The following is a 27588-nucleotide window of genomic DNA, read 5'->3' on the forward strand; positions in this document are numbered from 1 at the left end:
CTGTCCGGTCGTTGAAATGGTCGGCAAAGAATAGTTCCGTCATTGTAGTCGAAGCCCACCGTACAAATGTGGCCCGCGATGAAAATATTGAAACACCCCAAATCGAAATTGCGTGCACATGGTTCATAGAACTGCGTTGCGTACACAGGTAGCAGAACGTACGATACTAACAATAAAAATACGTTATTTCGGTGTGTGAGGTTTGGGTCGAGAGATGTCAATAAAACTCCGATTTCGATCGCGGTCTCAAGAACCACTGGTATTATACATTCTACCACATGATCACACACTGACATCTCATGTCATTTATTGAACTGCATAAAATGCACATATGGGATTACATTAACATATCATGAATAAACTATTCCCCGATAAAATGTTTCTTGTATATGCGTAACGACACGATTAGCGCTACAAAAACATAAACCAGTAATTGATGGTTACACTTTTTTACGATGTTTACTTAAAAAGCTGTGATGTAGTTAGAGTTCAAGAGCAATTAATATGTATATATATCCTTGTTTCTTCTCATCATGCTTCTGATTTAGTTGACATTTTCACCGTTTTTCCATATCGTCTTTTGTGGACATGCCATATACACGATGTTCACCACTTTCTGAATGAGCAACAGGAAGGTTTTGTTAACTTACATATGTTAACAGCCGAATGCTAGAGCAGTTGTTCTTAACAGTAGCCTACCTAACCTGGGGAACACTTGCGCTAATCTACAAGTCTTCTGGAATCCAGATTTGTCACCGCGTCATAAAAAAATGTAACATAGTACCCATCTAATACATTACCATGGATTATTGGTGCACAAAATGAATTGTTTAACAACAGAGTTTCAAAAGAACAAACCCATTAGAACACGGGTTTATAGAGTATGGGTCGCGAAGGGTATCAATTTCGATCGCGATCGCACCAGAGCGGGCACTTAATACGCATGCAATAGTTTCTGAAGATCGTGCAACAAATAAATTATTCGCGCTTTGCGCGCTCTTCTTTGGGTGGCTTGCACATATCCAAGGTGTATGGGTAGTATATCCAATAAGCGATACACGCAGAAAAGTGGTTAGGACAATATAACGTGATCATGAAAATGTGCCGACCTTTGTATTACACGAATCGGTTTGTAGTCATGTTAAGATTCGTCTAACATTGATTACCCTGGAAAGCTCCAGCTTGCACGTGTCATACTTGTGCAGGATAGGGGAGGGAAAAGCGGGCCGTGACCGATGCCCCCAATATCTTTTTATAAACCATAATTTCGATAAAAAAGTTAACTATAACATCAATTGTGTAAAATATCCGCGCTGGGACACATGAAGGCATGAGGTTTTGACCAACACACATGTGGCTACGCAAAGCGCGGCCCCATAAATATCGTCGGCGATAAAATAAAACTTTGGTCAAATAACCGATTCACACTGGCCGATAACTTCGGTGTCGGTATTTCCAGACGATGATTAGCCCTTTCCCTGTAAGCTGGGACCACGGTACCAATGTGACCATCAGAAAAAAATATCCCCCGCGACGAATTGCGAATAAATAATACTATGGAAGATAGGTTGGATGTGAAATCAACGTCATTGAGCAAATGACTTTTGTGTAGCGAATCATGTTTCATAGAATCCGCCGGTACAACTGAACTCTCTCTATTCCATACGTGACCCAAACTCGTACCATACTAACATTGGAAATACATAACACTCAGATTTGGGTCGCGATCTGAAAAGTTTAACAACCACGGCATTAAAATATGAATTTCACAATAAATGGAGACATTATCATAAACATTTTTTCAAATCAGTGCAACTTCTGTTGTTGCCTTTTAGATATGCGAGGCCTCACGTTGGGAAGTTCAATCGTATTGTGTAATCCTATGTCGAAAAGCAACAGCGTGATACCAATTACATAATTGCAAATGACCTAATAAATATTGGAGATACAATTGGCATTTCAGAAGGATGGCGAGGTTGCGAGTTTGAAATGGAATGCGTTTTGACGGTCGTGTAATCACAAATCATAGGTACGCCCTATGTATTGAGAGCTTGTCTGAATCTGAGGGAAGCACTTGAAACTCGATCAGCTAACTCCCAGAGCGCCAGGAAACACCAGATAAAAGCCACTGTGCTACAGTATTGTGAATGCGACATTTCCACGTGGTTAAATAACCACGTTAGGAATGAGAAGGATACAGATATTGCTACCGCGGAGAAGACGGGATTTGGGAATGGACGTAGTCATTCGTCTCAAATTTCCACCTTTGGATACGGTGACAAGATTTTATGTGATATTTTACCATATGGGTATGACGTAACTAATTCATTACTGATATTTTCATCCTTGCCCCTTGAATTAGGATGGATGAGGTTCCTTATTGTCGTCTTTAATATTATTCGTGAATTAAAATTACAGTATATATCAATGGTTCTCAAAGTGGGGGGGGGGGGGGGGGGGTGCGAAACTGCGGTCAACTGAGAATATCTGTTGAGATTGCTAGCATTCTGGTTGCATTTTGTGATATGACGATAAGGGGCGAGCCTATCATAAAGGGGGGCGTGCGTGTCTGAAAAAGTTTGAGATCCGCTGGTATAGACAAAAGCGGATGACTGTGCGAGTGTGTGTATTTTGCATACCAACATATGCAGAGGTGGTTAGTAACGAAGTACTTCTAATTTTTTGAAGTACTCAAGTAGTTTTCCGCTACTTGGTAACTTACTCAAGTAGATCTAATTTCCTGCTACTTCTACTTCTACTTCATAATATTTTGCGATCTACTTACTTACTTTTCGCTATTTTCAGTTCGTCAAGTAGAAGTAGTTTCATCCTCCAATCAGGAAAATAGCCTGGGGAATTTCGCGGCTGTTTTCACGGAGTATCAACATTTAGTTTTCATAAAAGTTGAGTGAAGCCCAGAATTTTCGTCGCGCTTCGCGCACAGTGAATATGGAAAGACCAATATAATTTCATGAAAGTATCGGTGAATATAATTAAGGTAGCGGGTTGCGGGGTTCCGTTCACACTGCATTGTCGCCCATATGAAGTATTTCATCACAGTATATATGGCCCATCATAGCGTTTGAAACTGATGTTGCGCAATCTAGCATTTACTCGTCATATCGTAATCTATCAGTCCGTGGCGTGTCCTACCACATTTGAAACTTTCTGGACTAAAGACATGAAATACACTTTCCGCTTTTAGAAGAAGTATTTATAATTTTGTCTTTCAATTCCCAGTATCATACTTTGAGTTCAAAATAATTTCAGTTTTTTTGTCTGGAGTATATACATGTTGAAGTGTAAAAGCAAGTAAAGTAATGCCTTCAATTCCCGGAAATAAACCTACATAATATGGCATTTTTACGATCCAGCATATTTCTATCTTAACGTTTACTAATCTTGCAAAGTGTTTACACCGAATCCGATACAACTTCTCCGTATTGCTCTTCGACAAAACGGGCCTTATAATATGGGGGACGGGCGCCATACCATGGTATTTTCTAAAACGGGTTGTTCGAATGAACAGAGGATTAGTATCGCATTTCCATATCAATACTATCATTTTCATCCCGTCATGCGGACGAATGAATATGCTGTCGAAAATTGGATACCTCCTGGTGGTCATGAATATCAATCAAGCTCTGCAACTTTCGCGTAGCTCAAGTTTCAGCTTTTGACAATCCATGCGAACGAATTACGATCGTTTTCACAACTACTTACTTACTTGAGTAGATTTAAAGTCAGTCAATTCTACTTCTGCTTCAAGTAGTTTTAAGACGCTCATGGAAGAAGTACTTCTACTCGTACTTAAGTAGATTTTTTCGTCGTTACTTCTACTTCTACTTGAGTAACTTTCTTGACTACTTTGACTACCTCTGAATATATGCAAGAAAAAGATTTCTATTTTTGTGAAAACATTAGCGATTGAGGTGCACGGAATTAGGATCGAGAGAATATTACAACTGAGGTCGTATCGTCAACATAAATCCAACAGACTCCCGTACCGTCCTTACGGCCATTTACCGAGAGCAATAACCTACAATCCTTCATACTCACATCAACATTTGTCGCACGTCTTCGCACAGTTTTTTGTCATGAATGGCACGTACGAATGATCACAATATCCTTCTCCCTCCCAATACGTGCAGTGACCGTCCGGATATATGTTGGTGCAAGGTGGTGCAGTAGTGGTTGCAGTGCCAGTACATGTTCCACATGTCTTTCCGCAGTTTTTCTCCATGTAGGCTACATACGAGTGGCCACAATATCCCAAGTCTTTCCAACGGGCACAGTTACTATCCGAAACTTTATTGATACATGGTCTAGCAGTGGTTACGGGACTACCGGTGCATTTATACATTCTATGAACCTGTCTGATATCCTCGAACGAGAATCCATAATTCTGAAGAACAAACGAAATTCGAAATATTAGTAGGTCAAGGAAACATAGTTCGTACATAATATATAGCCATATCGGTTACCTGACCGAGTCTCAGGGAAGGATCACTTTTAGCTTGAATGGTATCCTGTCCATTGGATGAAAAGGCTGTGTTCGAGTAATGCATGACGGACTTGTAATCATAAGGTGAGTCGAAGTGTCTAGTGGTACGCTTCTCGAAGTTATGCTCTTTTCCTAGACATGATTGCAGACTCGCATGAATTATGTGCTACAATAAAAAACAGGAAATGCTCAATTATGTTTCAACTAATTCCAACGCCTGCACACTGCACAGTCATCACTTTACCCGCATTCACTTTACGAATGACTATGGTATATTATTCAGCTTTCATCTTTCATTAAATAAATTAAATCAAGTCCTTTGAGCCAACATTTTATGAAGCTCATTGCTAGTTTACATGGGATTCCACTAATAGGCCTGCATTACAAATTGGTAGTCAGAAGCTGAACTTAAGTCTATCCGTTGTCTCCGTAACCGAAGGTATTTTACGGCGAGCGATTTGTGAAGAAGCAGGTCAGCTTTCTCGAATAAAAATATTAGTAGAGATGATGCATGACCGGTGCAGTGTTTCAAGATGACCGTGATTAGCCATGGGTACGTTCGTGGTGGTTTGGTGAGGGTAGTTCAAAGAATAATCACAGTTTTTTGCAAATCAATCGTTTGGCTCCGGGGTTCAAAGCCTAAAAAATGTCATTTCTTCTACCAGTCGCTGAATCACTCACAGGGTATTATTGCCATATGGGACTCGACTTTGATTTCGAATACGAAGCGGCGATTGCAGCCAATAGACATGAATAAATTTCGTGCCGAGTTTGTTCACTGCCATTTATAATCCTTCTAATATACTCGCTTTATGCTATGGGCCGATGAGAATAAACAATTAATAAAGATTTCGAGAATTTGCTGTCGTTATAAAGACGTCTTTGAATTCATGATCAGGAACCGCTAGCTATTCATTCAAGATTTACCTGCTTGTATGTTCTGCGTTAAAATGTTCACATAATCATCGCGATCGGCCCTGCTTTGTTCGTGCCAAAATCCCAACGCATGGAGTACTTCGTGTTGTATGGTTGCCTTACTGTGGCATCCGCTGCCAATCGAGATCTGTGATATATGCATCACTAAAAATATGTTCTTGAATACTGGTGCTTATCGCGATGTAATAAAGCGGAGATGATTCAATTGCAGCAACATCTCGCCTTCACGATTACAGTCGATGGGATGGGGATGGTGCGAACATTCGGTTAACGTTAGCCCGTAATGCCAACATCTCTGATCTAAGATCACTGAATTTCAACATGCTATCACATGCTTTTTCATGGTGGAGGCAAAAATTAAAATTAAAAAAAAACTGGGATGAGGCTTGCATCAATATAAATTATCCCTATTTCGGTGTTTAAAATATCTTCTTTCTTCGGAAATGCCAATTAAATCACCAGTATCTATAAGTTTACATGTAATTAAGTAATTGGTATCACGGTGTTGCGTTTCTACCGAACAATATCATGACACTCTCTAAGGTGAAGCCTCGCGTTTCTGAACTAGTATTTCCGAGCGAACAACAGAAGCTAAACTGAATAGCTATAAATATTCATTATAATGTGTTCGCTCTGTGTGAAAATCATATTACATTGAGTTCATTATTTCAAAAATCTATAGATGAACAATTCCTTTTGTGCACCGACAATCTACAGTGGTGCATCGGATGTGCAGTTCGATAGTTATTGTGCTGGAATGTTGTATTCATGACCCAGCGAAGGCTTGCAGATTAGGTTAAGTTTTCCGCAGGTGAATAAATGTTAAGGACCACTTGTCCAGTCGAAATCCTATGATTAAAAATATTAGTGCGACTCATGATAGGAACGACATCGTGCCCATTCTGATTCTTGAATTTCACCGAGATAATAACTTATTATACAAACATGGGTAGGGTAAGTAAGGCAATAAAGACGCTACTGCTTTAAAAAATACGCTTAAATGGCGGTTATTTGAAACACTCAATCCAGCTTATTTGTGCCAATTAGAGTAGGGGTTCTTAACCGGGGATCCATGAACCCCTTAGTGGTACTGATACTAGTTTCAAGGGGTGTACGAAAGGCCAATGACGAAACTACAACTATGAAACTACATTATCCTTTGTAAAATCTGATTTTTATTTTTGACTTACATCCTTATTATTGTGTTTTATTTTCAGTGCTCACGTTAGGTCACAAGAGAATTGGTTGAACGATTTTATTAGTCATCCAGTACCTTTTTAGGCAACAATTAGCGAAAAAGCGGAACTGGAACTGATATCCTTTTTTCAAGTCACCAGCTCCCCAAATTTGGCAGTTAGAGGGTTCACACAACCACCCTAACAAACTCAAGGGTTGGCGGTAGAAATAAAGGTTGAGAAACACCGGCTTAGCGGGTTAAAGCATGCAGCATCTGTCAGGAGCATACTGAACATGTGTACACTAGGGCTGTCCAAAAACAACTTTTTTTCGGATTCCAGCCATTCACTAATTAAATTGTCAGGTTACCCTAAAAAACGCTGCACACCAAATTTGGTTCGATTCTAACAAGTATAGGACTCCGCAGATCCAACTAAAATTTTTATTTTATTATGGAAAATTAACAAAAAAATTCCAAATTTTTCTGCAAACCCCATGAAATTGTTGAGCTGTCTTCAAAGACGTTGCAAAACAAATTTGAGTCAATTCCGACCAGTAGAAGCGGAGTTATGTGATTTTTTCGTTGATAAATTGCGGATCATCCACCGATCAATGATAATCCGAGGATTATCATCGAAAAACTCACACAACTCCGCTTCTACTAGTCGGAATTGACTCAAATTTGTTTTGCAACGTCTTTGAAGACAGCTCAACAATTTCATGGGGTTGGCAGAAAAATTTGGAATTTTGTTTTTCTATTCCATTATAAATTAAAAATTTTAATTGGATCTGCGGAGGCCTTTACTGGTTGGAATCGAGTGAAATTTGGTGAGCAAGGTTTTCTACTGCAACCTGACGATTTAAGAGGTGACCGGCTTGAATCGGGAAAAAAAGTATAGTACATACAATACATGAATGTAGTTGTGTTAATGAGCTCAACAGTTGCTATCCAGATTTTTGTTGCAGGGCTGTCGATAGGGTACTGGTTTGAATCAGGATTTTCCGTTGATTTTTTATTTGACCTTCACCATTTTGATTTTATCGATTATTTTGGTTTTTTCAAATTTTCTGACGGGATGCGTGAATGTGGTTTATTATCGGATAGTCACATGCATTTTTTATAAACCAGAGATCGCATTTCGTCACCGGCAGCCGTATAGTTCAGCTATTTGACAGACAGACGGGAAAAGAGCAAAGACCAGTAGTCAATTAGTATATTAGTTTTTTTTTGCTGTGGATATAGTCGGTGGTCTGCGACATGCTGCTGCTATTTGCGAAGCACAGGTGATTGGTGGGATACCGAAAACGAAGCTCAATCAGGAGTCCCGATCGAAACATTCCCTCATCTCTGACGCCTAAGCGTTGCTAAACTATCATGGATGATCCCGATTTGACTCAACATGTTTCCTCGCTACTAGAACAGATCAGTAATGAATCTAGCAACCCATCATTACCGCATATAAGTTAAACGTTTTCAGCTATCAATACCACATAGGTTAAACGTTTTCAGCTATGAGGATGATGATTCACGGGCCCAAATTATTAAAGTTTTGGCGTTATCTTCCATCACCTTGATTGACATGGTCGTCATTCATCCCATTTTCTTTTGATCGTGTTGTTGTTATTATGAGTAAAAAATAACAAACAAAAAAACAAAAAAGGCATGACTTAATTATTTATTCGATTAAAATAGATTTTAATCAGGGGCAAAATGAGTTTAACCGAAACCCTTGCTGTGGAAGCACAATATGACAAGATGCTGTAATTGCGCTTCGTAAAGCTCGTATTGCAGACGTAGGCCTACATATTTATATATAGATTTGATGAAAATTATTGATCAAAATTAGTATCGCGACGTGACATGGCGTTGGAAGTACGTATCCACGGCGAATCTCTAATTAAAGTTCGTGTTCACACGAACCAGAACCTTTCAGAGGTTAGCACCTTCCCAACTAATTGCTACCTATCGTATGTCAGGGATACGTGTTTGACCAACATATCCTGCAATATCGGTACATCGTCAATTCAATTCTATACTGCACACAGTGCACAGTCAGGAAGTCAGCATCGTTGTAATCATTGCCTTCCGAGGATTCCATAGTTATTTTTTCTGTAGATTCCATCTTCACTCATAGTAAAAAGATGAGATTTTGTTGGAATTATACCTGTTGTCCGCCTGATGCTCGCTTAATGTTCCCAACGTACGACCAGCAACCACTCCCTTGAAAGAATTTCATGTAGTATTGCTGATTTGTCCTTACACGGAATTGCAAGCAAGTCGCATATTCGATTTCTTGTAATGCCGGAGGGATCGCTTGTTTCGCAGAATCCGCTACGAATAATAAACGTTATTGCAATTTATACAGTGGCAGTAAACATGATTGATTAGAAAAAAATGACGGATTACCACGATATTGCGTATTTTTGCGGGATTTAAAAATAATTGAATTTTAAATCTGATTTTCTCACTACGTGGTAGTCGCAATGGCTAATACATGTGCATGGGATATTGAACTTACACAGGCTTCCGTCAAGTACGTACGGAATGATGTAGTTGTCACCAGATGGATAATTAACCCAACGGTTGTTATCATCAGTCATGCCACCTCGCACGATTCCGTCCGGATCCTTGCGAATCCCGTATTCGATTTCGGCCGCTTCTCTAGATGCAGAATCGATGCGGATATCTCCTTCCAACATAGCTGTTTAAATATGTTCTTAAATTAGCATATAGTATGGTACGTTTAGGTAATCCCAAACTAACTAACAGCTAACATTTTCATTTGCTTACCTCTCACATGACCATATAAATCACTATGTATGCTATATTGCAGGTCTGAATTTAAAATCAATTTCACGTGATTTACCTCCTAATACAGGGGTTCTCAACCTGGGGGGCGCGGGAGGCTCTCAGGGGGGGGGGCGCGAGAAATTGACGAAGTCAGTATAGGGGGGGGGGCGCGAGAAATTGACAAAGCCAGTATAAATTGTACGTGTCTGAACATGTGTTTCACATCCATTATGAGAAGACGATTAATGAAGATGAAATTTATTCCATATTCAAGAAAGCTTGCAAAATACAAACTCTAGCAACCGCGCTCAACGGAGTATAGTCTGATTTCAACTTCATTTGAGCAAATTTTTGATATTCTTTGGAGATATAGAGAGTAATTCTCACGTGTAAGTCATTCATTGCTTCATAGCTTTGACAGTAGCCTAAAGCTTGTCGCGCTGGGCATCTCTTGTTAGTAGCTTGCGAACTGCACTGCCTAAGACAGACTTAGATGCAACATAGGTTGCACGGTTTTGCCCTCAATTAGGCTATAAATCAACACAATTTAATTAATTTTCAAAACTGATCAAATTTAGCCTGGCAGGACAGAACGACGCCTTGCTCTCTGTACTCACTACCAGCATCAGGATTAGTTTCAGGGTGACCTACCTTGAAATTAATTAATGGATGTCTCGTTCAATGTTTTTTTGTTATTTTCAAACAAGTTTGGAGAAATTTCTCAGCAATGTAAAAGAATCAACAACTGGAATCCAGATTCAAAATTGGCGTAAGATATACCTTATGTATATACTATTAGATCAGGGGTGGGCAGCCTGCGGCCGTAGAAGGGAATTTGAGCGGCCGTCGACGCCTAATTCAATTAGTATGTGTTGGCGGCCGTAGACATGCAAATTGCAATTACGAATTCACTCCTGCATTTTCGAGAGATTTTAATTAATCTTGAAATTTTCTTCGCCCTCCGCGGAATTCAACAAGACTTCATTTTTCGATTTTAATGCAGTAGCGCCCTTCTTAATCTGAGCTGGAATGGGAATTGGCAAGAAAGAACAATTCGTTCGCGGCTCTGAAAAATTTTCGCGCTCCGCGCGACAATATGCACCTCCCGGCAATTATTCAAACATTGCCACTCGCGATTTCGGTGCGTACAATAGGCCATTGTGAAAAGTAGAATAGTCCGGAGTTCACCGAGAATGGATATGGACAGTTTACCATAGGAATTTTGCGTCCAGATCGTTCATTGCGGCTATGCCCTGGAATGCGGCCTTACGCTACATAAGCAATCGAAATGCGGTCATGATTATCAAAAACGTTGCCCCCCTCTGTATTATAGATGATGTGCTCTTTTTGACATGACGATAAATGCAAGGCGGGTCAGGGGGGGCGCGATTTTTTTGACCATCTCCAAGGGATGCGCGTGTCAAAAAAGGTTGAGAACCACTGTCCTAATATAAGATAACAATTTTTAATGGTTTACTGGGCCTTGAACCAATGAATAACCACCAGAGGTGGTCAGTAACGAAGTACTTCTAATTTTTCGAAGTATTCAAGTAGTTTTCCTCGACTTCTGGTATTTACTCGAGTAAATTTAATTCTCGCTCCTTTCACTTCTACTTCATAATATTTTGTGATCTACTTACTTACTTTTCGCTATTTTCAGTTCGTCAAGTAAAAGTAGATTAATCCTCCAATCAAAAAGATAATCTGACAAATTTCGGGGCTGTTTTCACGGAGTATCAACATTTAATTTTCACAAAAGTCGAGTAAAGCCCAGAATTTTCGTAGCGCTTCGCGCGCAGTGGATGTGGAGTGACCAGTGTTCATTTCAGGAAAGTATCGGAGAATATAATTTAGGTAGCGGGCTGGCGTGGTCCCGCTCACACCGCATCGTCGTCCTTCGCACGTATGAAATATTTCATCACAGTGTATATGCCTCGTCATAATGTTTGAAACTCATGTTTTGCAATACAGCATTTACTTATCATATCGTAATCTAGCAGTCCATTGCGTGTCATAATATGGAAAAGTATCATATACTTTGAGTTCTAATTGATATCAGTTCTTTTGTCTGGATAACATACATGTTGATGTTGAAGTATGAAAGCAAGTGTAGTAATGCCTTTAATTTCCGGAAATAAGGCTACACGATATCGCATTTTGACGATCCGCCATATTTTTATTAAAATCTAGTAATCGCGCAAAGTGTTTACACCTAATCCTATTCAAGGGCCTTATAATATGGGGAGGGCGCCATACCATGGTATTTTCTAAAAGGTGCTGTTCCAATAAACAGAGGATTAGAATCGCATTTCCATATCAATACTATCATTTTCATCCCACGAAGAAGAATGCTTATGCTGTCGAAAATTGGATACCTCCTGGAATGCATCAATATGAATCAAGCTCGGCACGCTTCTCATAGCTCAATTTGCACCTTGTGACAATCCATGTGAGCGAATTACGATCGTTTTCACAACTACTTACTTACTTGAGTAGATTTAAAGTCAGTCAATTCTACTTTTATTTCAAGTAGTTTTCGGTTGCTTACGGAAGAAGTACTTCTACTCGTACTTGAGTAGATTTTTTCGTCACTGCTTCTACTTCTACTTGAGTAGCTTTCTTGACTACTTTGACCACCTCTGATAACCACTCGGTACGTCCCGCGATTTATCAGAGCGCCGCACCAGTGGCGTGTTGGTGTGGTGATATTATCCACAGCTCCAACATTAAAAGGTTGCGGGCTCGAGTCCGACGCTGCTCGATTTCCGAATTCCTTTTCAAGTATGAGAGTTTTTTTTTAATGTTGGCTCGGTGTCGCCATTTGCGCACGCGGTGTCTCAAGCTGCCTAGCCTAGAAATGGGCCGTACTACAAGTCGGCAGATGCAAAATTATAATGTGGAATATCAGGCTGGTGTAAATAACATTGCAGTCGGATTCACCATGAATAACAAAAACAACAACAAAGCACCACTGGCAAAAGTGGCAACAAGTTTGCACATTCCAAGATATGAGGCCATGCTGCTAATGGCCGTTTCTGGTTCTGCTGCTCTGCACTTATTTTTATTTGGATTTTCGGAATTAGCTCGACAAAATAACATTCGATTAATACAAGGAATTATAGATTCTGAACTGTGTAGGATGGATTGCGCTACCGCAATTTGGGTAAGACTCGTTTGTGCATCGGCTACCCTTCCATGATATATTTTGGAACAATAAGTACATAATTTGCCTGGTTTTAGGTACAAAAATATACCTGCATGAACATCGATACAAAATATTAATAATCACTGAAGTATATCACAATTTACTTTACTCATCCTGGCGACAGGTGATGCACTGTCTCACTTACCTCCATGACCGCACGTCACGGTCTCATTGTGCTTAAATAACAAGATCTAGCTATAGTGTACCAGCCCTGAACGAGAGAGTAGAGATAGTTGATGGCCGACATTATGAAGGAATTGTGTCTTAAAAACCATAGTGCGGTTCAGTGTCAGTAGGTATGGCCGTACGGTACTGTCGCTTAACGAACGACGTTGCGACAGTTATATTGAAGGATTCAGCATGCAATGACCACCGCAAAGTGATCAGTAGGCTGGGATTGAGTGATTCTGTAAAAAGTTCCGGTTCGTGGGAACACGAACTTCAATGACAGTTTCTCTTTGAACACGTGAACGTCAACGCGAACTGATTACGCCCCAATGACAATTCCAACCTATTATGCGTACGTGTTACTGTATTAGGGATGTTTAATTACATTAATAGATTTCACATTATCGAGTCGACTAGTCGGACAAACCAAAAATCCAGATTGAATTCGTATTCGAGATGCCCCTCACCGCAGAAATATAGTGTTGAAGTGGTAGTTAGAGCAGTCTCTTCGCTCGTCGGTCATTTCGTAAGATTACACTCATAAGCACGACAGCTATCCCATAATATTACAACTTGTCCCAGCATGCCGTCCCACAGTGTTACAACAACTCGTTGGTAAAATTTTGAAGTATCACATTTCCTAGATCCCACCACAATTCACGAATTTTGTTTCCGGCTACGCTAAGCGCGTATGTGAAACGAACGTCCGTACCCTGGCTATAATTGGTCCCGGTACCGCAATATTAAGCTTCCCACAAATATACCAGACAGAATGTGGTCTGTTGAGTGCCGATATTGCACGCCTACTTACCAAACCGCCGTGATTCGTAAAACACAGTTCCTTCATAATATCGACTGACAGCTATCTAAAATCCCCTCCTATGTCTGACTGCTTGATAACAACCAAGGAGACATGCGTGCCGGAAATTTTGCAAAATGTTTAGACGAGATGACGTAAGAGTGACTGATGCCAACATTTTTGACACTTCCATTAAAAAAAACCTAGGCTCCTCCTCGCCACATCATCCGCGTCAGCGGTGTCTTACAAAAAGCCTAGAGGTGGGCCGTGTGCTATAAGTCAGCAGTTACGGAAAATCACAAGAATATCGGCCTGGTGTAAATGACCATAGTAGTCGACAAACACCATGAATACTCCAAAACAAACAAACAAATTTGAAATTTGAGATCACATTACAGAGTGAAATGGTCGTAAGAATAAGAATACTAAGTACTGTATTTTCCATGTAGATCAGTGGTTCCAAATATTTTTGACACATTGCCCCTTTATCACTCTCTACATATATTTATCGCACCCCATATGTTCGGATCCGAGAAAGACGACATATATACTAAAAATCTATACAGCTGACTCTGATCGCTGGTCAATTGACTGACCGGTTAACTTTCGCGGCGATCCCTAAAGGGATATCACAAACGTTGGGAAGCAATGATGTAGATGTTCGCTTCAATAAGTGATGGATTCTGTTATACCTATATATTCGGACTTTTCGGAATACATAATTTACCTTGATTCGTTATGTCGCAAGCACACCTGCTACAGCCTTCGTCGTCCTTCAGGTATACGAGGCAGTGAATATCACACTCGAAGGGAGGACAATCAACGTCTTCGCTCATCTCGTCCGCATCCAGTTCTTGCGCGAATTACGTAGAGTTAGTCAGTGACATTGCATTACACCGGCGGTTCTTAACTGGGGTTCAGAGGATCTCCAGGGGTTCGCTGAGCCAGTTTTAGGGATACGGCGAAGGTAAAAACCTGAGCCCGACTCACACAGAAAAAGTCACACTAACATGATGTAGATGTTAATTATAATCTTTTTACGGATTTTGTTCTTTTATCAGTATTGTTAATGCACGGTGCATTTTGTGCTACATTTTTTCAACAATAATGTATTATTTGTGTAATGTGGTAACTGTTTAACATTGTGACCGAGCGAAAATTTGGGGTTCGTTGAGGCCTTACAGTTTAGCGTAAGGGTAAGGCGTGCAATTATGATTTTAGTAATCAGCTTCTCAAATAGGTCGTGGTCAGGTCGGTGTGTAGCAGAGTTGGATCAATTGTAATTTGTAATGGAGCAGAATGTAATTAATTACATTTTTTCATGTAATTGTAATTGTAATTGTAATTGAAGCATTTCTGTTTTGTGTAATTGTAATTGTAATTTGATAATTTTTTTGCTCAATTACAATTTCAATTACATTGTTATGGAAACCTGACAATCACAACATAAAATAATCAATCATTTATTCGCCACACCAGTGAAAATCTGGTATGGACCAGGATGACGACGAGGGGCCGCAAGGCCTTAGTACACAGTCACCACCTGTAATGATTAGCCTATTTACATCGATGTTCTATGCGTGCCGCGTTATAACTAGATAATTCAGCCATGCTAAACTGTTTCCCAGACTTCAGTAGCAACGCGGAAAACTTTGAGAATTACAATATAGGCTAAACCAGTGGTTGTCAAACTGGCGGGCGTGCCCCCCTTGGGTGGCGTGAAAGCATCTGAAGGGTGGCACGAAGCTCTGGTAAACTGAATTTTTTTCGCGCTTGGCGCGATTCACTTCCATTTCATAGTTATTGCTCTGTGTATAGTCAGAATTTAATATTGGAGAATTCTCTCATTAACAGTCATAACCTTCCATACCATCAAACTATCTGTAAGGATTGCTAACATTATGGTTTCATTGTGAGATATGACGATAAGAGGGACACGAAATATTTCACTGTCATAAAGGGAGGCCTATCTAAAAAAAGTTAGAGAACCAGTGGGCTAAACTAAATCTTGATGTTTCAAAAATGGATCAACAGCAAATAAGCTCTTCCGAAACCTGTGCTGAACCATTTCCTACACCACAGTCAGAGTTTTATTTTCAAATCTCTGACCAGTACCGAGGCTTGCTACAACAATCGCAAAAAAAAATTAAAGTTTCCAACCAAGGCTTCATCAAACTTGATCACGCATTTGTTGAGATGTTATCCCACTCTTACCTCCAATCTTGGCCAAATTTACTGGGGCCAGAAATTTTCACACCCTAATGTTCATCAAATGCAATCTAACAGTTTCCGAGCAAGTGAAAATGTAAGTGCGAACCAAAATGTTGTAATTCGTAGTTATCAGGAGGTTCTTTCCTTTTGCGTTTATTTTAATTTTACACATCTTATTGGTATCATCCTTATCGCTGACACCTTACCAATTAGATTTCATTATCCTCACTCAGCTCTGAATAGCCTAATCGTTTGATTACATTTCATTGACTGTCCTGTAGCTTATTCACTTCCTCAAGTTATATGTTCCCAGCTTGGACTATATGCTGACGACTGTGCAATCTGGCAATCTGGGCTCAATATTATTGAGCCGATGCAAAGTATTCAATCTAGCCTAACTGCGATCTCCAACTGGTGTGCTAAATGGGGTTTTGTTATATCGAAGGAGAAGACGGTCGCCATGCTCTTTACAAGAAGGCGTAAAGTCACGATCCCTGAATTACGCATTGATAATCATATTATCAATTTTGTGGACAATTTCAAGTATCTGGGAATTATTTTTGACAAGAAACTGAACTACAAGGGGCACATCGACTACATAGCGATGAAATGTGCGGGCCGCATAAATTTACTCAGAATGCTTTCAGGTACCACATGGGGAGCATCCAATAATCTTCTAGTTGTGCTCTACAGAACTCTCATCAGGTCAGTAATCGAATACGGTATGGAAGCATACTTCTTCGCTCCGAAGACATATCTGAAGAAAGTCGAGACTATTCGCAATCAAGCTCTTCGTATATGTTGCGGAGCGATGGTCAGTACACCAATTTCTGTAATTGAAATTGAATGCAATGATATGCCTCTATCCCTACGGCACTTGTATCTGTGTTTAAAATATAGATATTGTCTCAGCACCCAACAAACTCACCCAACTAATTCGATATTGGAAGAATCATGGGAAGATATATACAGCTTAATAAATGAGAGATTTTCAACCTTTCGATCCTTAACCAGTGGTGCTGACATTCGCGATTTGCACGCATCTGGGCAAGTCATATTAAAAACCCCTCCGTGGATTGCTCAGGAACCTGATGTAGACTCATCATTGACAAAATCATTTGGCAGAAATTCCCCTGCAGAAATTGTTAAGGTGGTATTCCGGGACCATATTTTCTCGAACTACAGTGATCATACACTTGTATATACGGATGGTTCGAAGACATCGTCAGGATGTGGTTATGCCGTATACATTCCTCGGTTGAATGTGAAATTGTCTGCGACGCTTCCTAAATGTTTTTCAATATTTTATGTAGAGTTGCATGCCATCAAAGATGCATTATCGTGGGTTGAAAGAAACACGCATAGTAAAATTGCTGTAGTAAGTGACAGTTTGAGTGCCCTAACCGCCATCGCCAATCATGGATCGGTCAATGACTACGTTGTGAACGATATATTAGAATATATTGCAGAACTTCAAAATAACAATAAATCAATCACGTTCATCTGGATACCTGGGCATGCTGGTATTCGTGGTAACGAAATCGCCGATCAATTAGCGAAAGACGCTGCGTCAAGAAGGGATGAAGGGAACAATCACTTATTACCTCTGCGTGATGCACTGTCCGTCTTAAGACACCATTGCAGATGTGAATGGGATCAGATATACCGAAGCACTGAAACCGGAAGAGCGTATAAGAATCTGAGACCATCAATTACCGACGATATAGCTCAAATTGGAACACGGCAAAGAGACGTAATTCTACTGAGATTAAGAAGCGGCCATTGCAGACTGAATCAACATCTGTATAAGATCCGTTGTTCTGAGACTCCACTATGTCAGCAATGCAATGCAGAGGAATCTGTAGAGCACTTTTTGTTACATTGTGTGAGATATCAACATCAAAGGAGACAACTACATCATGCTGCACGAATGAGCCGAATAAATTGGGAGTTGAAAGATGTTTTAACAGATCCAACGATATTGGATAATGTTGTACAGTTCGCGATATCTTCGGGAAGACTTATCTAGTATAGCTAATACATGTTGTTCATTCATTATTTGTATAACCAAATCTCGTGTTTGTATATTGTCGGCTATAGCTCCTTATATTGAATGTGCATGTTGGTGATGTATATATTTGGATAATGCTAATCCATTGTAAAAACAAGTACAGAAGTGGCGCACAAAACCTGTGCCGTGATAAGCGCCACTATCACGATTTTTACTTATAATAATAATAATAATATTCACTGTTAGTGGCTCAAATTTTTGGTTGTTAACAGTCGCTTGAAACATTTTTCTGTGTTTGTAGTTTTCAGTACTCATGGTTAGGAATAGTTCGAATACGTTCAAGTTTTTTTTAATCAAAGGGTATTCTACGTATCATGAATGAAACATGAATACTGAATAGCTTGAGATTGTTGCTAATTACGTCGCTACGGCTGTCAAAGAACACCTGTCTACCGAATCAATTACATGTTTAACAGTAATTGTTATTGTAATTGTAATTAATTACATATTTAACAGTAGTTGTAATTGTAATTGTAATTTGACATTTTTAGCATTGAGTAATTGTAATTGTAATTGTAATTGAACTGAATTATTGTAATTGATCCAACTCTGGTGTGTAGTTGCTTACATTCTTTCAGTAATCTGTCATCAATTATACGCACACATTGAATGCTGTCACGTGAGCTCGTCTCAACGACTTTGGGGGCTCACCACATCATAAAAGGTTGGAGACTACTAAGCAGATCCTAAATGTCAAATCTCAGAGCCAGTACTTTCGAAAGTACCATAAATGGCATAAATCCGAAATCATTATCAAAGCATTAAAGCTAATCGTACCGTTATATTTGTTCTGAATTATTCATCTCGCAGTATATGCTTATTGCTTATGTTAAGGCGTGGAGAAATGTTCAGTCAGAAAATGCTTTTTTTGGAAAAACAAAAGGATTCTGGTGAAAATGACAGACACTAGTATAATGTCAATTCTACGTACAATCGTACACCCAAGATTATGCTTCATTAATTTCTTACCTTCCATCGAAAAATCACTGCCCATGCTCATGCCCACGGGTGGTTGAGGTGCTGCATTGCCTAAATTATATATAATCATTTCATTTTAGGCGATGTTTTGATGCTGTTCAGTAAGAGTAAACAGTACTTTGTTTCTGGCAAGAGTAGAAATCAATCGTGAGGCATGGCTCCGATTCGTAAGACTTGGGAATGACGCTGATGAAAGTAGCGGTGAATGGCAAACCGAACGTATTTTCTCTTGTGTTCCGGTCATTCACGTTTCCTTGGAAGACCTGTTGACGTAATATAATTGATATGCATAAAACTGGTACCGCAAATGTCATCTTCAACATGCCACATACTATTAACATACCAATAGATAAATGCTAATCCATAGTTACCTCGCCAAAAGTTGAATTCTTTGCTCGCAATAACGTGTCGCTGTTATCACCATACCAGACTTCCAATTCTTTTGTCCAGGCATCCGGTGCCGACGATCTGACGGTAAATCCTGCGAATTTGATCGAGCGGCGAAATATCATCTGTAACATGATGAAGCAACGCTGAAAGTTAATCTCTCATAGCGATTACACCTGGCCGAGATCTCAAACAATATATGCACGCAATAGGTTTTTTCCGCGTGGTACCTTACTTCAAATTTATCATCTGCGTTTGCTCCGCACCATTGGTATCCTTGTTTATACATGACCTCTGTTTCCGGATGCAATGACGACGAAGTATAGGCATTTCCTTCACTAACTTGATGCCAGCCATTGCATGCTAGGAAAAAAAAATCAGATTTATATATCGATTTTCCTAAAGAACAAGGTCTTGGTAAAAACAATACGATTGCGACTAGGGTTGCAATTAAAATAAGAGCTATTTTAAAACATTCTGTTTGAAAGCTAATTTTTTAAAGAATGTCACTTTAAAAATACAACTATCAAAATTTGAATAATTCCATCAAAATCGTGTGAATACTCTCAAAAAAACGTAGTGAAAACCTTCAAATGACTAGCATTAGAAATAGTCGACGTATAAGATATGGAATGCTTGAAACCCAAAAAATAAATTTAGGGGTCTCGTTAAACAAAATTTAAGAACCCCTGGCATAGGTTAAAGATATTCTTTGGTCCGTGTAAGATAGGGCTCATTCTAATCGAAGGAGCTATATTGGTGCTATAATTTAAATTGAAATTACCAAGGTCTCATGTAGGAATGAAAATCAGTTGTGACGTCACAATTGCAGATTCGTAATGTCACGGCAGCACAGAGTCGTAGGTTATTGGGCGGGGTTTGTCGCGTGCGCCATATGTAATGTGTTTGTTTGTAACGCTTTTGACAATGGTCACTATGCGCTGGGAAACACTCGAGCTCGCTTTACCAAATTAAAATGCGTCGAACTATTGCCGAGGAAGAAAAGTATCAATTTGAACGGTGAACACAAGAAGGTATCAAAGCAAGTGAACGATGTCAAATGTGTGACTTCCTGGCGAGAACAAATTCCACAACGTATGAAAAAATCAGCGCGTCATTCACCAAGTTCATTACCGTTTCAATACGGTTTCAGACATGTGGATTGAGTCGTGATTCGAGCAAAATTGACGAGACAATTTCAATTATTGAGTATAATCGATGTTGACCAAATCGCTGATCCTGTATATGTTCGGATTGGTCGCGATAAGCTGGTGCGATCCATGCGGTTTACTGTCTATCCATTAAAATATCACAAAATAATTTATCGTAAACGTAGTGATCAGAGATGGCAACTTATACGCTGACGAGAATTAGCCCTAAAGTAACCTAATGTATCTCTGTTCTATATAGGATTACCTTATTTTGGAAATCTAAAAAGAGGACACTTTTTCAGAATTTTCAGACTCGGAAAACCGGAATGGAATTCTCAAAAATGGTAAATATTTTCCACTTTGTGGTCGGTTGACTAATAAAAAGGTCAACTTTCCACTCGGCTCCCGAAATAACCGCTGGACCGTCACTTCGGTGCTAATTTACGGCATCTCAGTCGAATTTAGCTATAAATATGACCAAAATTCTCAAAAAAGAGGACAAAATCTCAAAAAAAGGACAAAATGGCGTCCTCCGAGGAAACTTTCAAAAAAGCCAAAAAAGAGGACAAATCCTCTTAAAAGAGGACTTGTGGTAACCCTAGTTCTATAAAATGTACTGTGCACTACACAGTGTTCGGTGTTCACCTTTCCTTAACCAAGCCTATTGAATGATTTATTTGGAGCGCATGTAATTTATACGTTTATATGACTCGTCAACAATGGGAACAGTCTACAGTATTGCATTGCATCATATGCATCGCATTGAATCATATCATACTTGCGCGTTTTAAATTGATTCTCCGTTTAGTTAAATCGCTGCAACTCTCGGCAACAAAAATCTTTCTATCTAAGATTTACCATAGTTAATGTAACAATTCTATCAGCAGATGATAAGTTCTCGGGATCGCAGAACTGCATGCGTAAGATTTGAGCCATACTGCTGATTGTCTTCAAATGAAATATAATTGTTACCGTAACAGTCATTGATGTCTTGAATCGATGCATCATCAACTATTTCTCCGTCTGAAATTCTCTTACACACGCTTTTCCCCGTCGATAGACCGCCCAGTCCCAACAACAGCAAGAAACCTGAGTGTAGATGCATATCGTATGTCACAGTTAAAGTTCTATGATTCATGACGATATTGGCAAAGTTAGCCTTGACGAGAATTTCATACTGTGCGTGATCGAAGAATATGTTTTAGTGCCCTACGATACTTCGAGGCAGAGGTGCAGCGCTTAACAGAAATTTTGTAACTAGAGGTTTCACATTATCTACTAATGTCATCGCTTTGCGATTACATAGAAAACTCGAGGTCTGTGATAGACCCAAAGATCATCGTCATTTCGTCATTATCATCATCATCATCGTCAGTAGCTTACTATATATCGGCATCCATTCTAATTTCACTTTCTTGAAGCAAACAGGAAGTTGCATTCGGAAGCCAAAGTTGATTACAGGCAATGAAACCGACACGACTTACAGCGACAAGACTCTAATCATGAACGGACAAAGTATTCTTCGAATATAAGCACATATTCAGAAAAAAATCAGGTCATCCCACGAATTAGCGATACTTACGAGCATATTGAAGCTTCATGTTGCTATAACAATCTTTGCAGGGTAGAGCTACGTGAAAATGGATATTCTGTAGAAAAATAACCATATATTTTATTATTTTTTGTATACAGCCTATTCATCTCACCTGTTATGATCTATTCGTCCGGTTCCGATACACCCGTACTGAATCCGCCGAACTGACGGATCTTATTTATTGTCTTCGTGCAAGGTGCCAATATTTTACATTCACAGTAAATACGTATTATCATGACACGACATGCCACACTCATAGCGATGAATATGCAATAGCTTTTCCGATATATAAGATGTGACAATACTCATGAAAACAATATGTTTCATCATGATTTCCATCCTGGTCGCTTCCATATATATTGAATAATTTGACAAGGTTTCCGGCAGTAAATGTTTTGATACTGCGCTAAAACGATTTGTTGAGGTTATGATTAATTAGAAAGCTTTGTCACACATGTTATCATTCATCATAGTACATAAATGCGACAGGTTACAGGAATTGTGAATATGGATATCCTACCGGTGTGAATGTACTGCTAAATCATTCACGTCTTTTGTAAACATCCTGTGAGTGACTTGGTTGTTTTGAATAGCTGAAATCAAAACAAAACGTATGTTTGTTTCTATTTGCATCGTTATGATGTATCCTTATCTTCATCGTTCTTTGTTCTCCGTCGTTAAACCAATAAATTGTATCATTCCTTTTTACAGCAGCACTGGCGATTATACGAGTTTATTCTCCCACTAAACTTGGTGTAGGAATAAATTGGAACAAATTGGTAAATTCGAGATAAAGGTACAGAGCAGATTAGCGGAATTAAAGAAAGACGGTGTATTAGGGGGGGAAGTGTACGAAATGTTAAGGCGGTCTGACTCACAAAGAGCTCGTAGCCTATCTACTGGCTGCCTAAAGTGCATAGGTACAACGCCCCGTCTCGTCCGATATTTTCAATGATTGTCCCTGCGCAGCATTGTTTGCCCAAATGGCTACGGTATTCGTACGGTAACCTGCGCGAAGTCTGTAGCATTCAAATTGCGCTATTGATTCATTCACCTTTGTTGGTAACATCAAAAATTGTGCTATAAATACTTCCAACGCGTTCCTCACCTCATTTGATATCGCTAGTCTATTTAATAATATCCCTTTGAGTGAAACGTTCAATATCTGTGCCAGGGTTGATATGACTAGACTTGACTGGTGTCATTTTCCTAGAAATGTAAATTGACTAGACTAGAGTCAACTTTTGTATTGACTCAACTTGCACTATAGTCATTGCGCATAACTCGACCAAGTCATATGACTCGACGCATTTTCTGTGTCTTAATCAAGTCTCGTATAAACGAACCAGACATGGAGTAATCGTGATCAGTAATCGTAATCGTAATCGATTACGACGATTGCAGCATTTTCAAGTGATCGTATAGTCGCAATCGATTACATTCGAAAAAATTCCAACGTAATTGATATTAGAGAGACGTTTTGAAGTACAAAACCTCATAATACATTTTAATAATATATTCATATTTATTCCCGAAGCTTTTCGGCTTACACTCTTCAGGAGATACCGTCAGCAATAATGCGAGCATTCAAAAAACTATGTTTAACAACAATGAGTATTGCTAATTATGACGTCACCCGAGGCAAAATACAAAATTCCAAAAACGAGAGAACTACATCGCAGGTAAGGCACGGAAAGAAAGAAACAAAACAAGTTAGTGTGCGTTTTTGAAATATTTTACATATCCAATTAAATTTTTTGTGAAAGAACCATTACTTTTTATTTATACAAGGACCATGACATAAACTGAACAGTGAACATTCATAAACAATGAAGAGTGCGATATCATACCAGGTCATTGATGGTAAAAACGTCGGATTTTCAAATGATATTTTCCAGCATTACGTCACAAGTATTATATTTGCTGTTCATTGCGTAACGAATTGTCCACACCTAGTAACTCATCAGCATGCTCTAGTGTCGCATGCTCAAACATCGCATTCTCGGTGTGTGTCGCATGCGTATGTGACCCAGGGCCGTAACTGCCGCACCCCAAACCCCCCAATTGGGGGAGGCGAGCTCGAAGGGGGCCCAAATTATTTCGTAAATTAGCATAAATTATGGTGTATTTTTGAAAATTTATGCAACATTTTGATTATTCGCTCGGCGCGATTTCAAGATGCCAAATATTTTGATTATTGGGTATTTTCCCAAGAAGAAATACGCAAGATTTAAAGAAATGGGCATATCGGCGTTGGCCATTACCTCACTACGACGCACCAAAGACATATACAGTTTTAGGCCATGTAACATGCGACTGCAAGAAGTGTGCCAGAACGATCGGCAGCGGGAAAACCTTGGCCGAGAAGAACTGCCCTTATGCTGACCGAAAACTTCCATTTATATACAAAATACATGTACGTTTAATTGTCTATAAGCGCCTAAATGTTCCTGTCTTGGCATCTGAACCTCACAAGACAAATACTACCCCTCAGGGAAAATTATATGCCACTGAAGAAATACCAGTTTGAAATAGTGCGATCTTTTAGTGTGTTTCGGCGATTCTATAGGCTATTTTTTGGTATAGCAGAGAGGAGGTCACGAAATAACATCATGTAACGAAGTCATACGAACGGGTCCCCCGACCGAAGATTTAATTTAATTTAATTATTTACGGGCTCTACAGTTTCAAAGACAACCCACTCAGCTCTACCGGTAACTCTGATTACGTGAGCAGAGAGGACAAGAAATTGATAGCAATATATATGCAATCCCCGATCTCATTGACCGATTTTATCATGAATTATCGAAAATGTTCGCGCCTTGCGCTGGCTCACTAATCAGTACAGCTATAATTTCGTGGCGAAAGCGAACAACGTCATGGACGGTTAATCACCCTACGGGAGCCCAAGACTCAAATTTTTTGGGGGGCCTAAACGAAGTGCTGTTTCGTTCCTGCCAACGGGTATTCAATACACCCGGAGATGTTTAATTATTATTGAGGGGTCCTACCTTTTCAAACACACCTCATTCATAATTATTATTGAGGGGTCCTACCTTTTCAAACACACCTCATTCAGCTCTAACTGTAAATCAGATTGCGTGAGCAGACAGAGGATAAAAATTGATAGCAAAATATTTGCTATTCCAAATCATATTGACCGATTCAGTCATTATTTATATTAATTTTTCGCGCTTGGCGCGTTTAGGCGAGAAAAGCTGACCTGCTAAATGATCTAGAATCTAGATGATAAGTAGCGGTAAACAGCGTGAAGTCTGAGGGGGGTCTCGGGGCGAAGGCCCCCAGAAGTTCGGCTTATCACCATATGAGGGGTCCAGGACCAACGTTTTGGAGGGGCCTGACGAAGTGCTGTTACGGCCATGATGTGACCCCAAGCTCATGTGCACCTTTTCTCTTGTTTCCCCATGCCCATGTGTCCATATGCCCATCCATGTGTGCCCATGCTTTAGCGTACCCATGCTTATATGTCGTCAAGGCTCGTGTGTCGCATGCTCATGTGTCACCATGCTCAAGTGGCACGAACTAAATTGTCACCATGTTGATGTGTCCCGACGCTCACATGTATCCATGTTCATGTGTCCCTATACTCATGTGTCCCCAAGCTAATATGTCATCATGTTAATATGTCCCTGTGCTGATATGTCAATATGCCCACAAGTCGCCATGACCAAAAGTCGCTATGCTCGAGTGTCGCATGCTCATGTGTCGCTGGCTATTGTGTCGCGTCCACTGATCCTAGTAACTAAATATTCTATGTACAGTTGTACAATGTACATGTAGCAGTGTGATTGTGTATCAGGATATCAATACACTAGGACGCCGCTACCTCACATCATCTCTGCCTAGTTTCAAACAGTAACAAGTATATTGATGTTTAGCTATTCTTAGTTAAATGCAGTTTGACCATTGCTGCTTGACGAGCAGTAAGCATATTTACGTACGCTGGACAAAGATTTGAAATTTTGTACTCGTCAACTTGAACATGATTTCCACTTCGAAGCATTAAACCGAGTCGTTATTTGCCGTTATTCGTAACGGCACCTCGCAATATTTGTATTGTAGACAGAATTTTATGTTCACGTTATCTTATTCTCATATGGCACTCTTGAAACGGACACCAATCGTTATTTTGCAATTCTGCCACCATAGCCATCCACATGTACACTATGCTAGCGTGGGTTGCAGAGTCTACAATCATGACCGAAACAGTAGTTCGTGTCCGAAGCGTAGGTCTTGGTGCCTCATAAGGGGATCAATGAGCCTATGATAGAGGGCGAATTCCCCTAGACCCAATTTTACGACCGAGATTTTCCAAGACCTGACTGAACTGGAAGACACGTTTTAGTTCGATGTAAATTCGCTGTTCATTTGCTTTCAAGTCGCGCCATGTGCGAAAATTTTTTCAAGTTCATGACTGAATTTCGTCTATAATATTGGCAATTGCATGTATGACTATTAATTTCTGATCCTCTCTCAGTCTCCATGGTCCGATTTAGCGGTAGAGTTGGGGGAGGTGGTGTCTTGAAAGATTAGGGGCACACAATTCATAACTATAACATCTACGGGCGGTCCCGTTGTTGTTATTATAAATTTGTTTTATGCTGCTATTTCATGACGTCCCGTCTGCTACATAGTCAAAATATACTGCAGTCACCCAAACGTAGCAGACTATATGAGAAAACTAAAAGAGAAACTTCTATGAGATGCACTCACAAATTGTCATTTATTCACGAGGCGTACCATTTTCCTCTGTGGGTGCCCCGGGGGCATTTTTATTGTGAGGTTGAGACTGAGCGGACAGGATTATTCGTCGCATTCATGCAGCGCGGTTATGGAAAATGGACACATATACAAAGTTTCTCCTAAGGTATTTTTTTGGAAGCACACTTCGTTGAGTCGCATGTTAGCCAAAACTGCATATATCGTGTCGTGGCCAGAGGTGGTTAAAGTAGTCAGGAAAGCTACTCAAGTAGAAGTAGAAGTAGCGATAAATTAATCTACTCGTACGAGTAGAAGTAGGCTACTTCTTCCGTAAGCAAACTAAAACTACTTGAAGTATAAGTATAATTGGCTGGCTTTAAATCTACTCAAGTAAGTAAGTAGTTGTGAAAACGATCGTAATTCGTTCACATGGATTGTCAAAAGGTGTTAATTGAGCTATGCGAAAGGTGCCGAACTTGATTAATATTGATGCATACCAGGATATATCCAATTTTCGACAGCATAAGCACTCGTCCGCGTCATGGGATGAAAATAATAGTATTGATATGGAAATGCGATACTAATCTTATGTTTACTCGAAAAGCATGCTTTAGAAAACATCGTGGTATGGCGCCCTCCCCCATATTACAAGGCCTGTAGTTTGGTCGAAGAGCAATACGGAGAAGTTGTATTGGATACGGTGTGAACACTTTGTGCGATTAGTAAACGTTAATAAAAAAAAATATGGTGGATCGTAAAAAAGCTGTTTAGCTTCAATTCTAATTCTAATCTAATTTGATTTGGACAAAATCACCTAGCTCTAATTCTAATTCGAATCATGCATACACTGTTTGTTCTTTACGTTTGGAAATTATATGAAAAAATTTCGCCGTCA

The 27588-nt window shown here is 39.6% G+C and overlaps 1 protein-coding gene across 1 annotated transcript; it reads right to left on the minus strand.

Moving 5' to 3' along the window:
• Nucleotides 1-290: 290 nt before the first annotated feature.
• On the minus strand, nt 291-22202 carry LOC145445559 (uncharacterized). Its single transcript, XM_080323747.1, has 14 exons — nt 22084-22202; nt 21960-22026; nt 21350-21466; nt 19462-19589; nt 19211-19351; nt 18958-19102; nt 18831-18890; nt 14307-14432; nt 9136-9318; nt 8782-8948; nt 5432-5567; nt 4485-4636; nt 4060-4405; nt 291-616 (listed from the first exon to the last, which is right to left on the minus strand). Exons 2-13 carry the CDS (start codon nt 21976-21978, stop codon nt 4061-4063), a joined length of 1719 nt encoding a protein of 572 aa, XP_080179873.1. The 5' UTR covers nt 21979-22026; nt 22084-22202; the 3' UTR covers nt 291-616; nt 4060.
• Between the last annotated feature and the right edge of the window lie 5386 nt (nt 22203-27588).

Source organism: Botryllus schlosseri, chromosome 8 (genome assembly GCF_051294905.1).
Source record: "Botryllus schlosseri isolate E-star chromosome 8, Bs_hap1, whole genome shotgun sequence".
NCBI lineage: Eukaryota > Metazoa > Chordata > Ascidiacea > Stolidobranchia > Styelidae > Botryllus > Botryllus schlosseri.

Coding starts and splice junctions, on each gene's coding strand:
- LOC145445559 (XM_080323747.1), bottom strand. Junction 19,103..19,210: donor AGAATTCAACTTTTGGCGAG/GTAACTATGGAT, acceptor TTACGTCAACAG/GTCTTCCAAGGAAACGTGAA. Junction 4,406..4,484: donor CTTCCCTGAGACTCGGTCAG/GTAACCGATATG, acceptor TTTGTTCTTCAG/AATTATGGATTCTCGTTCGA.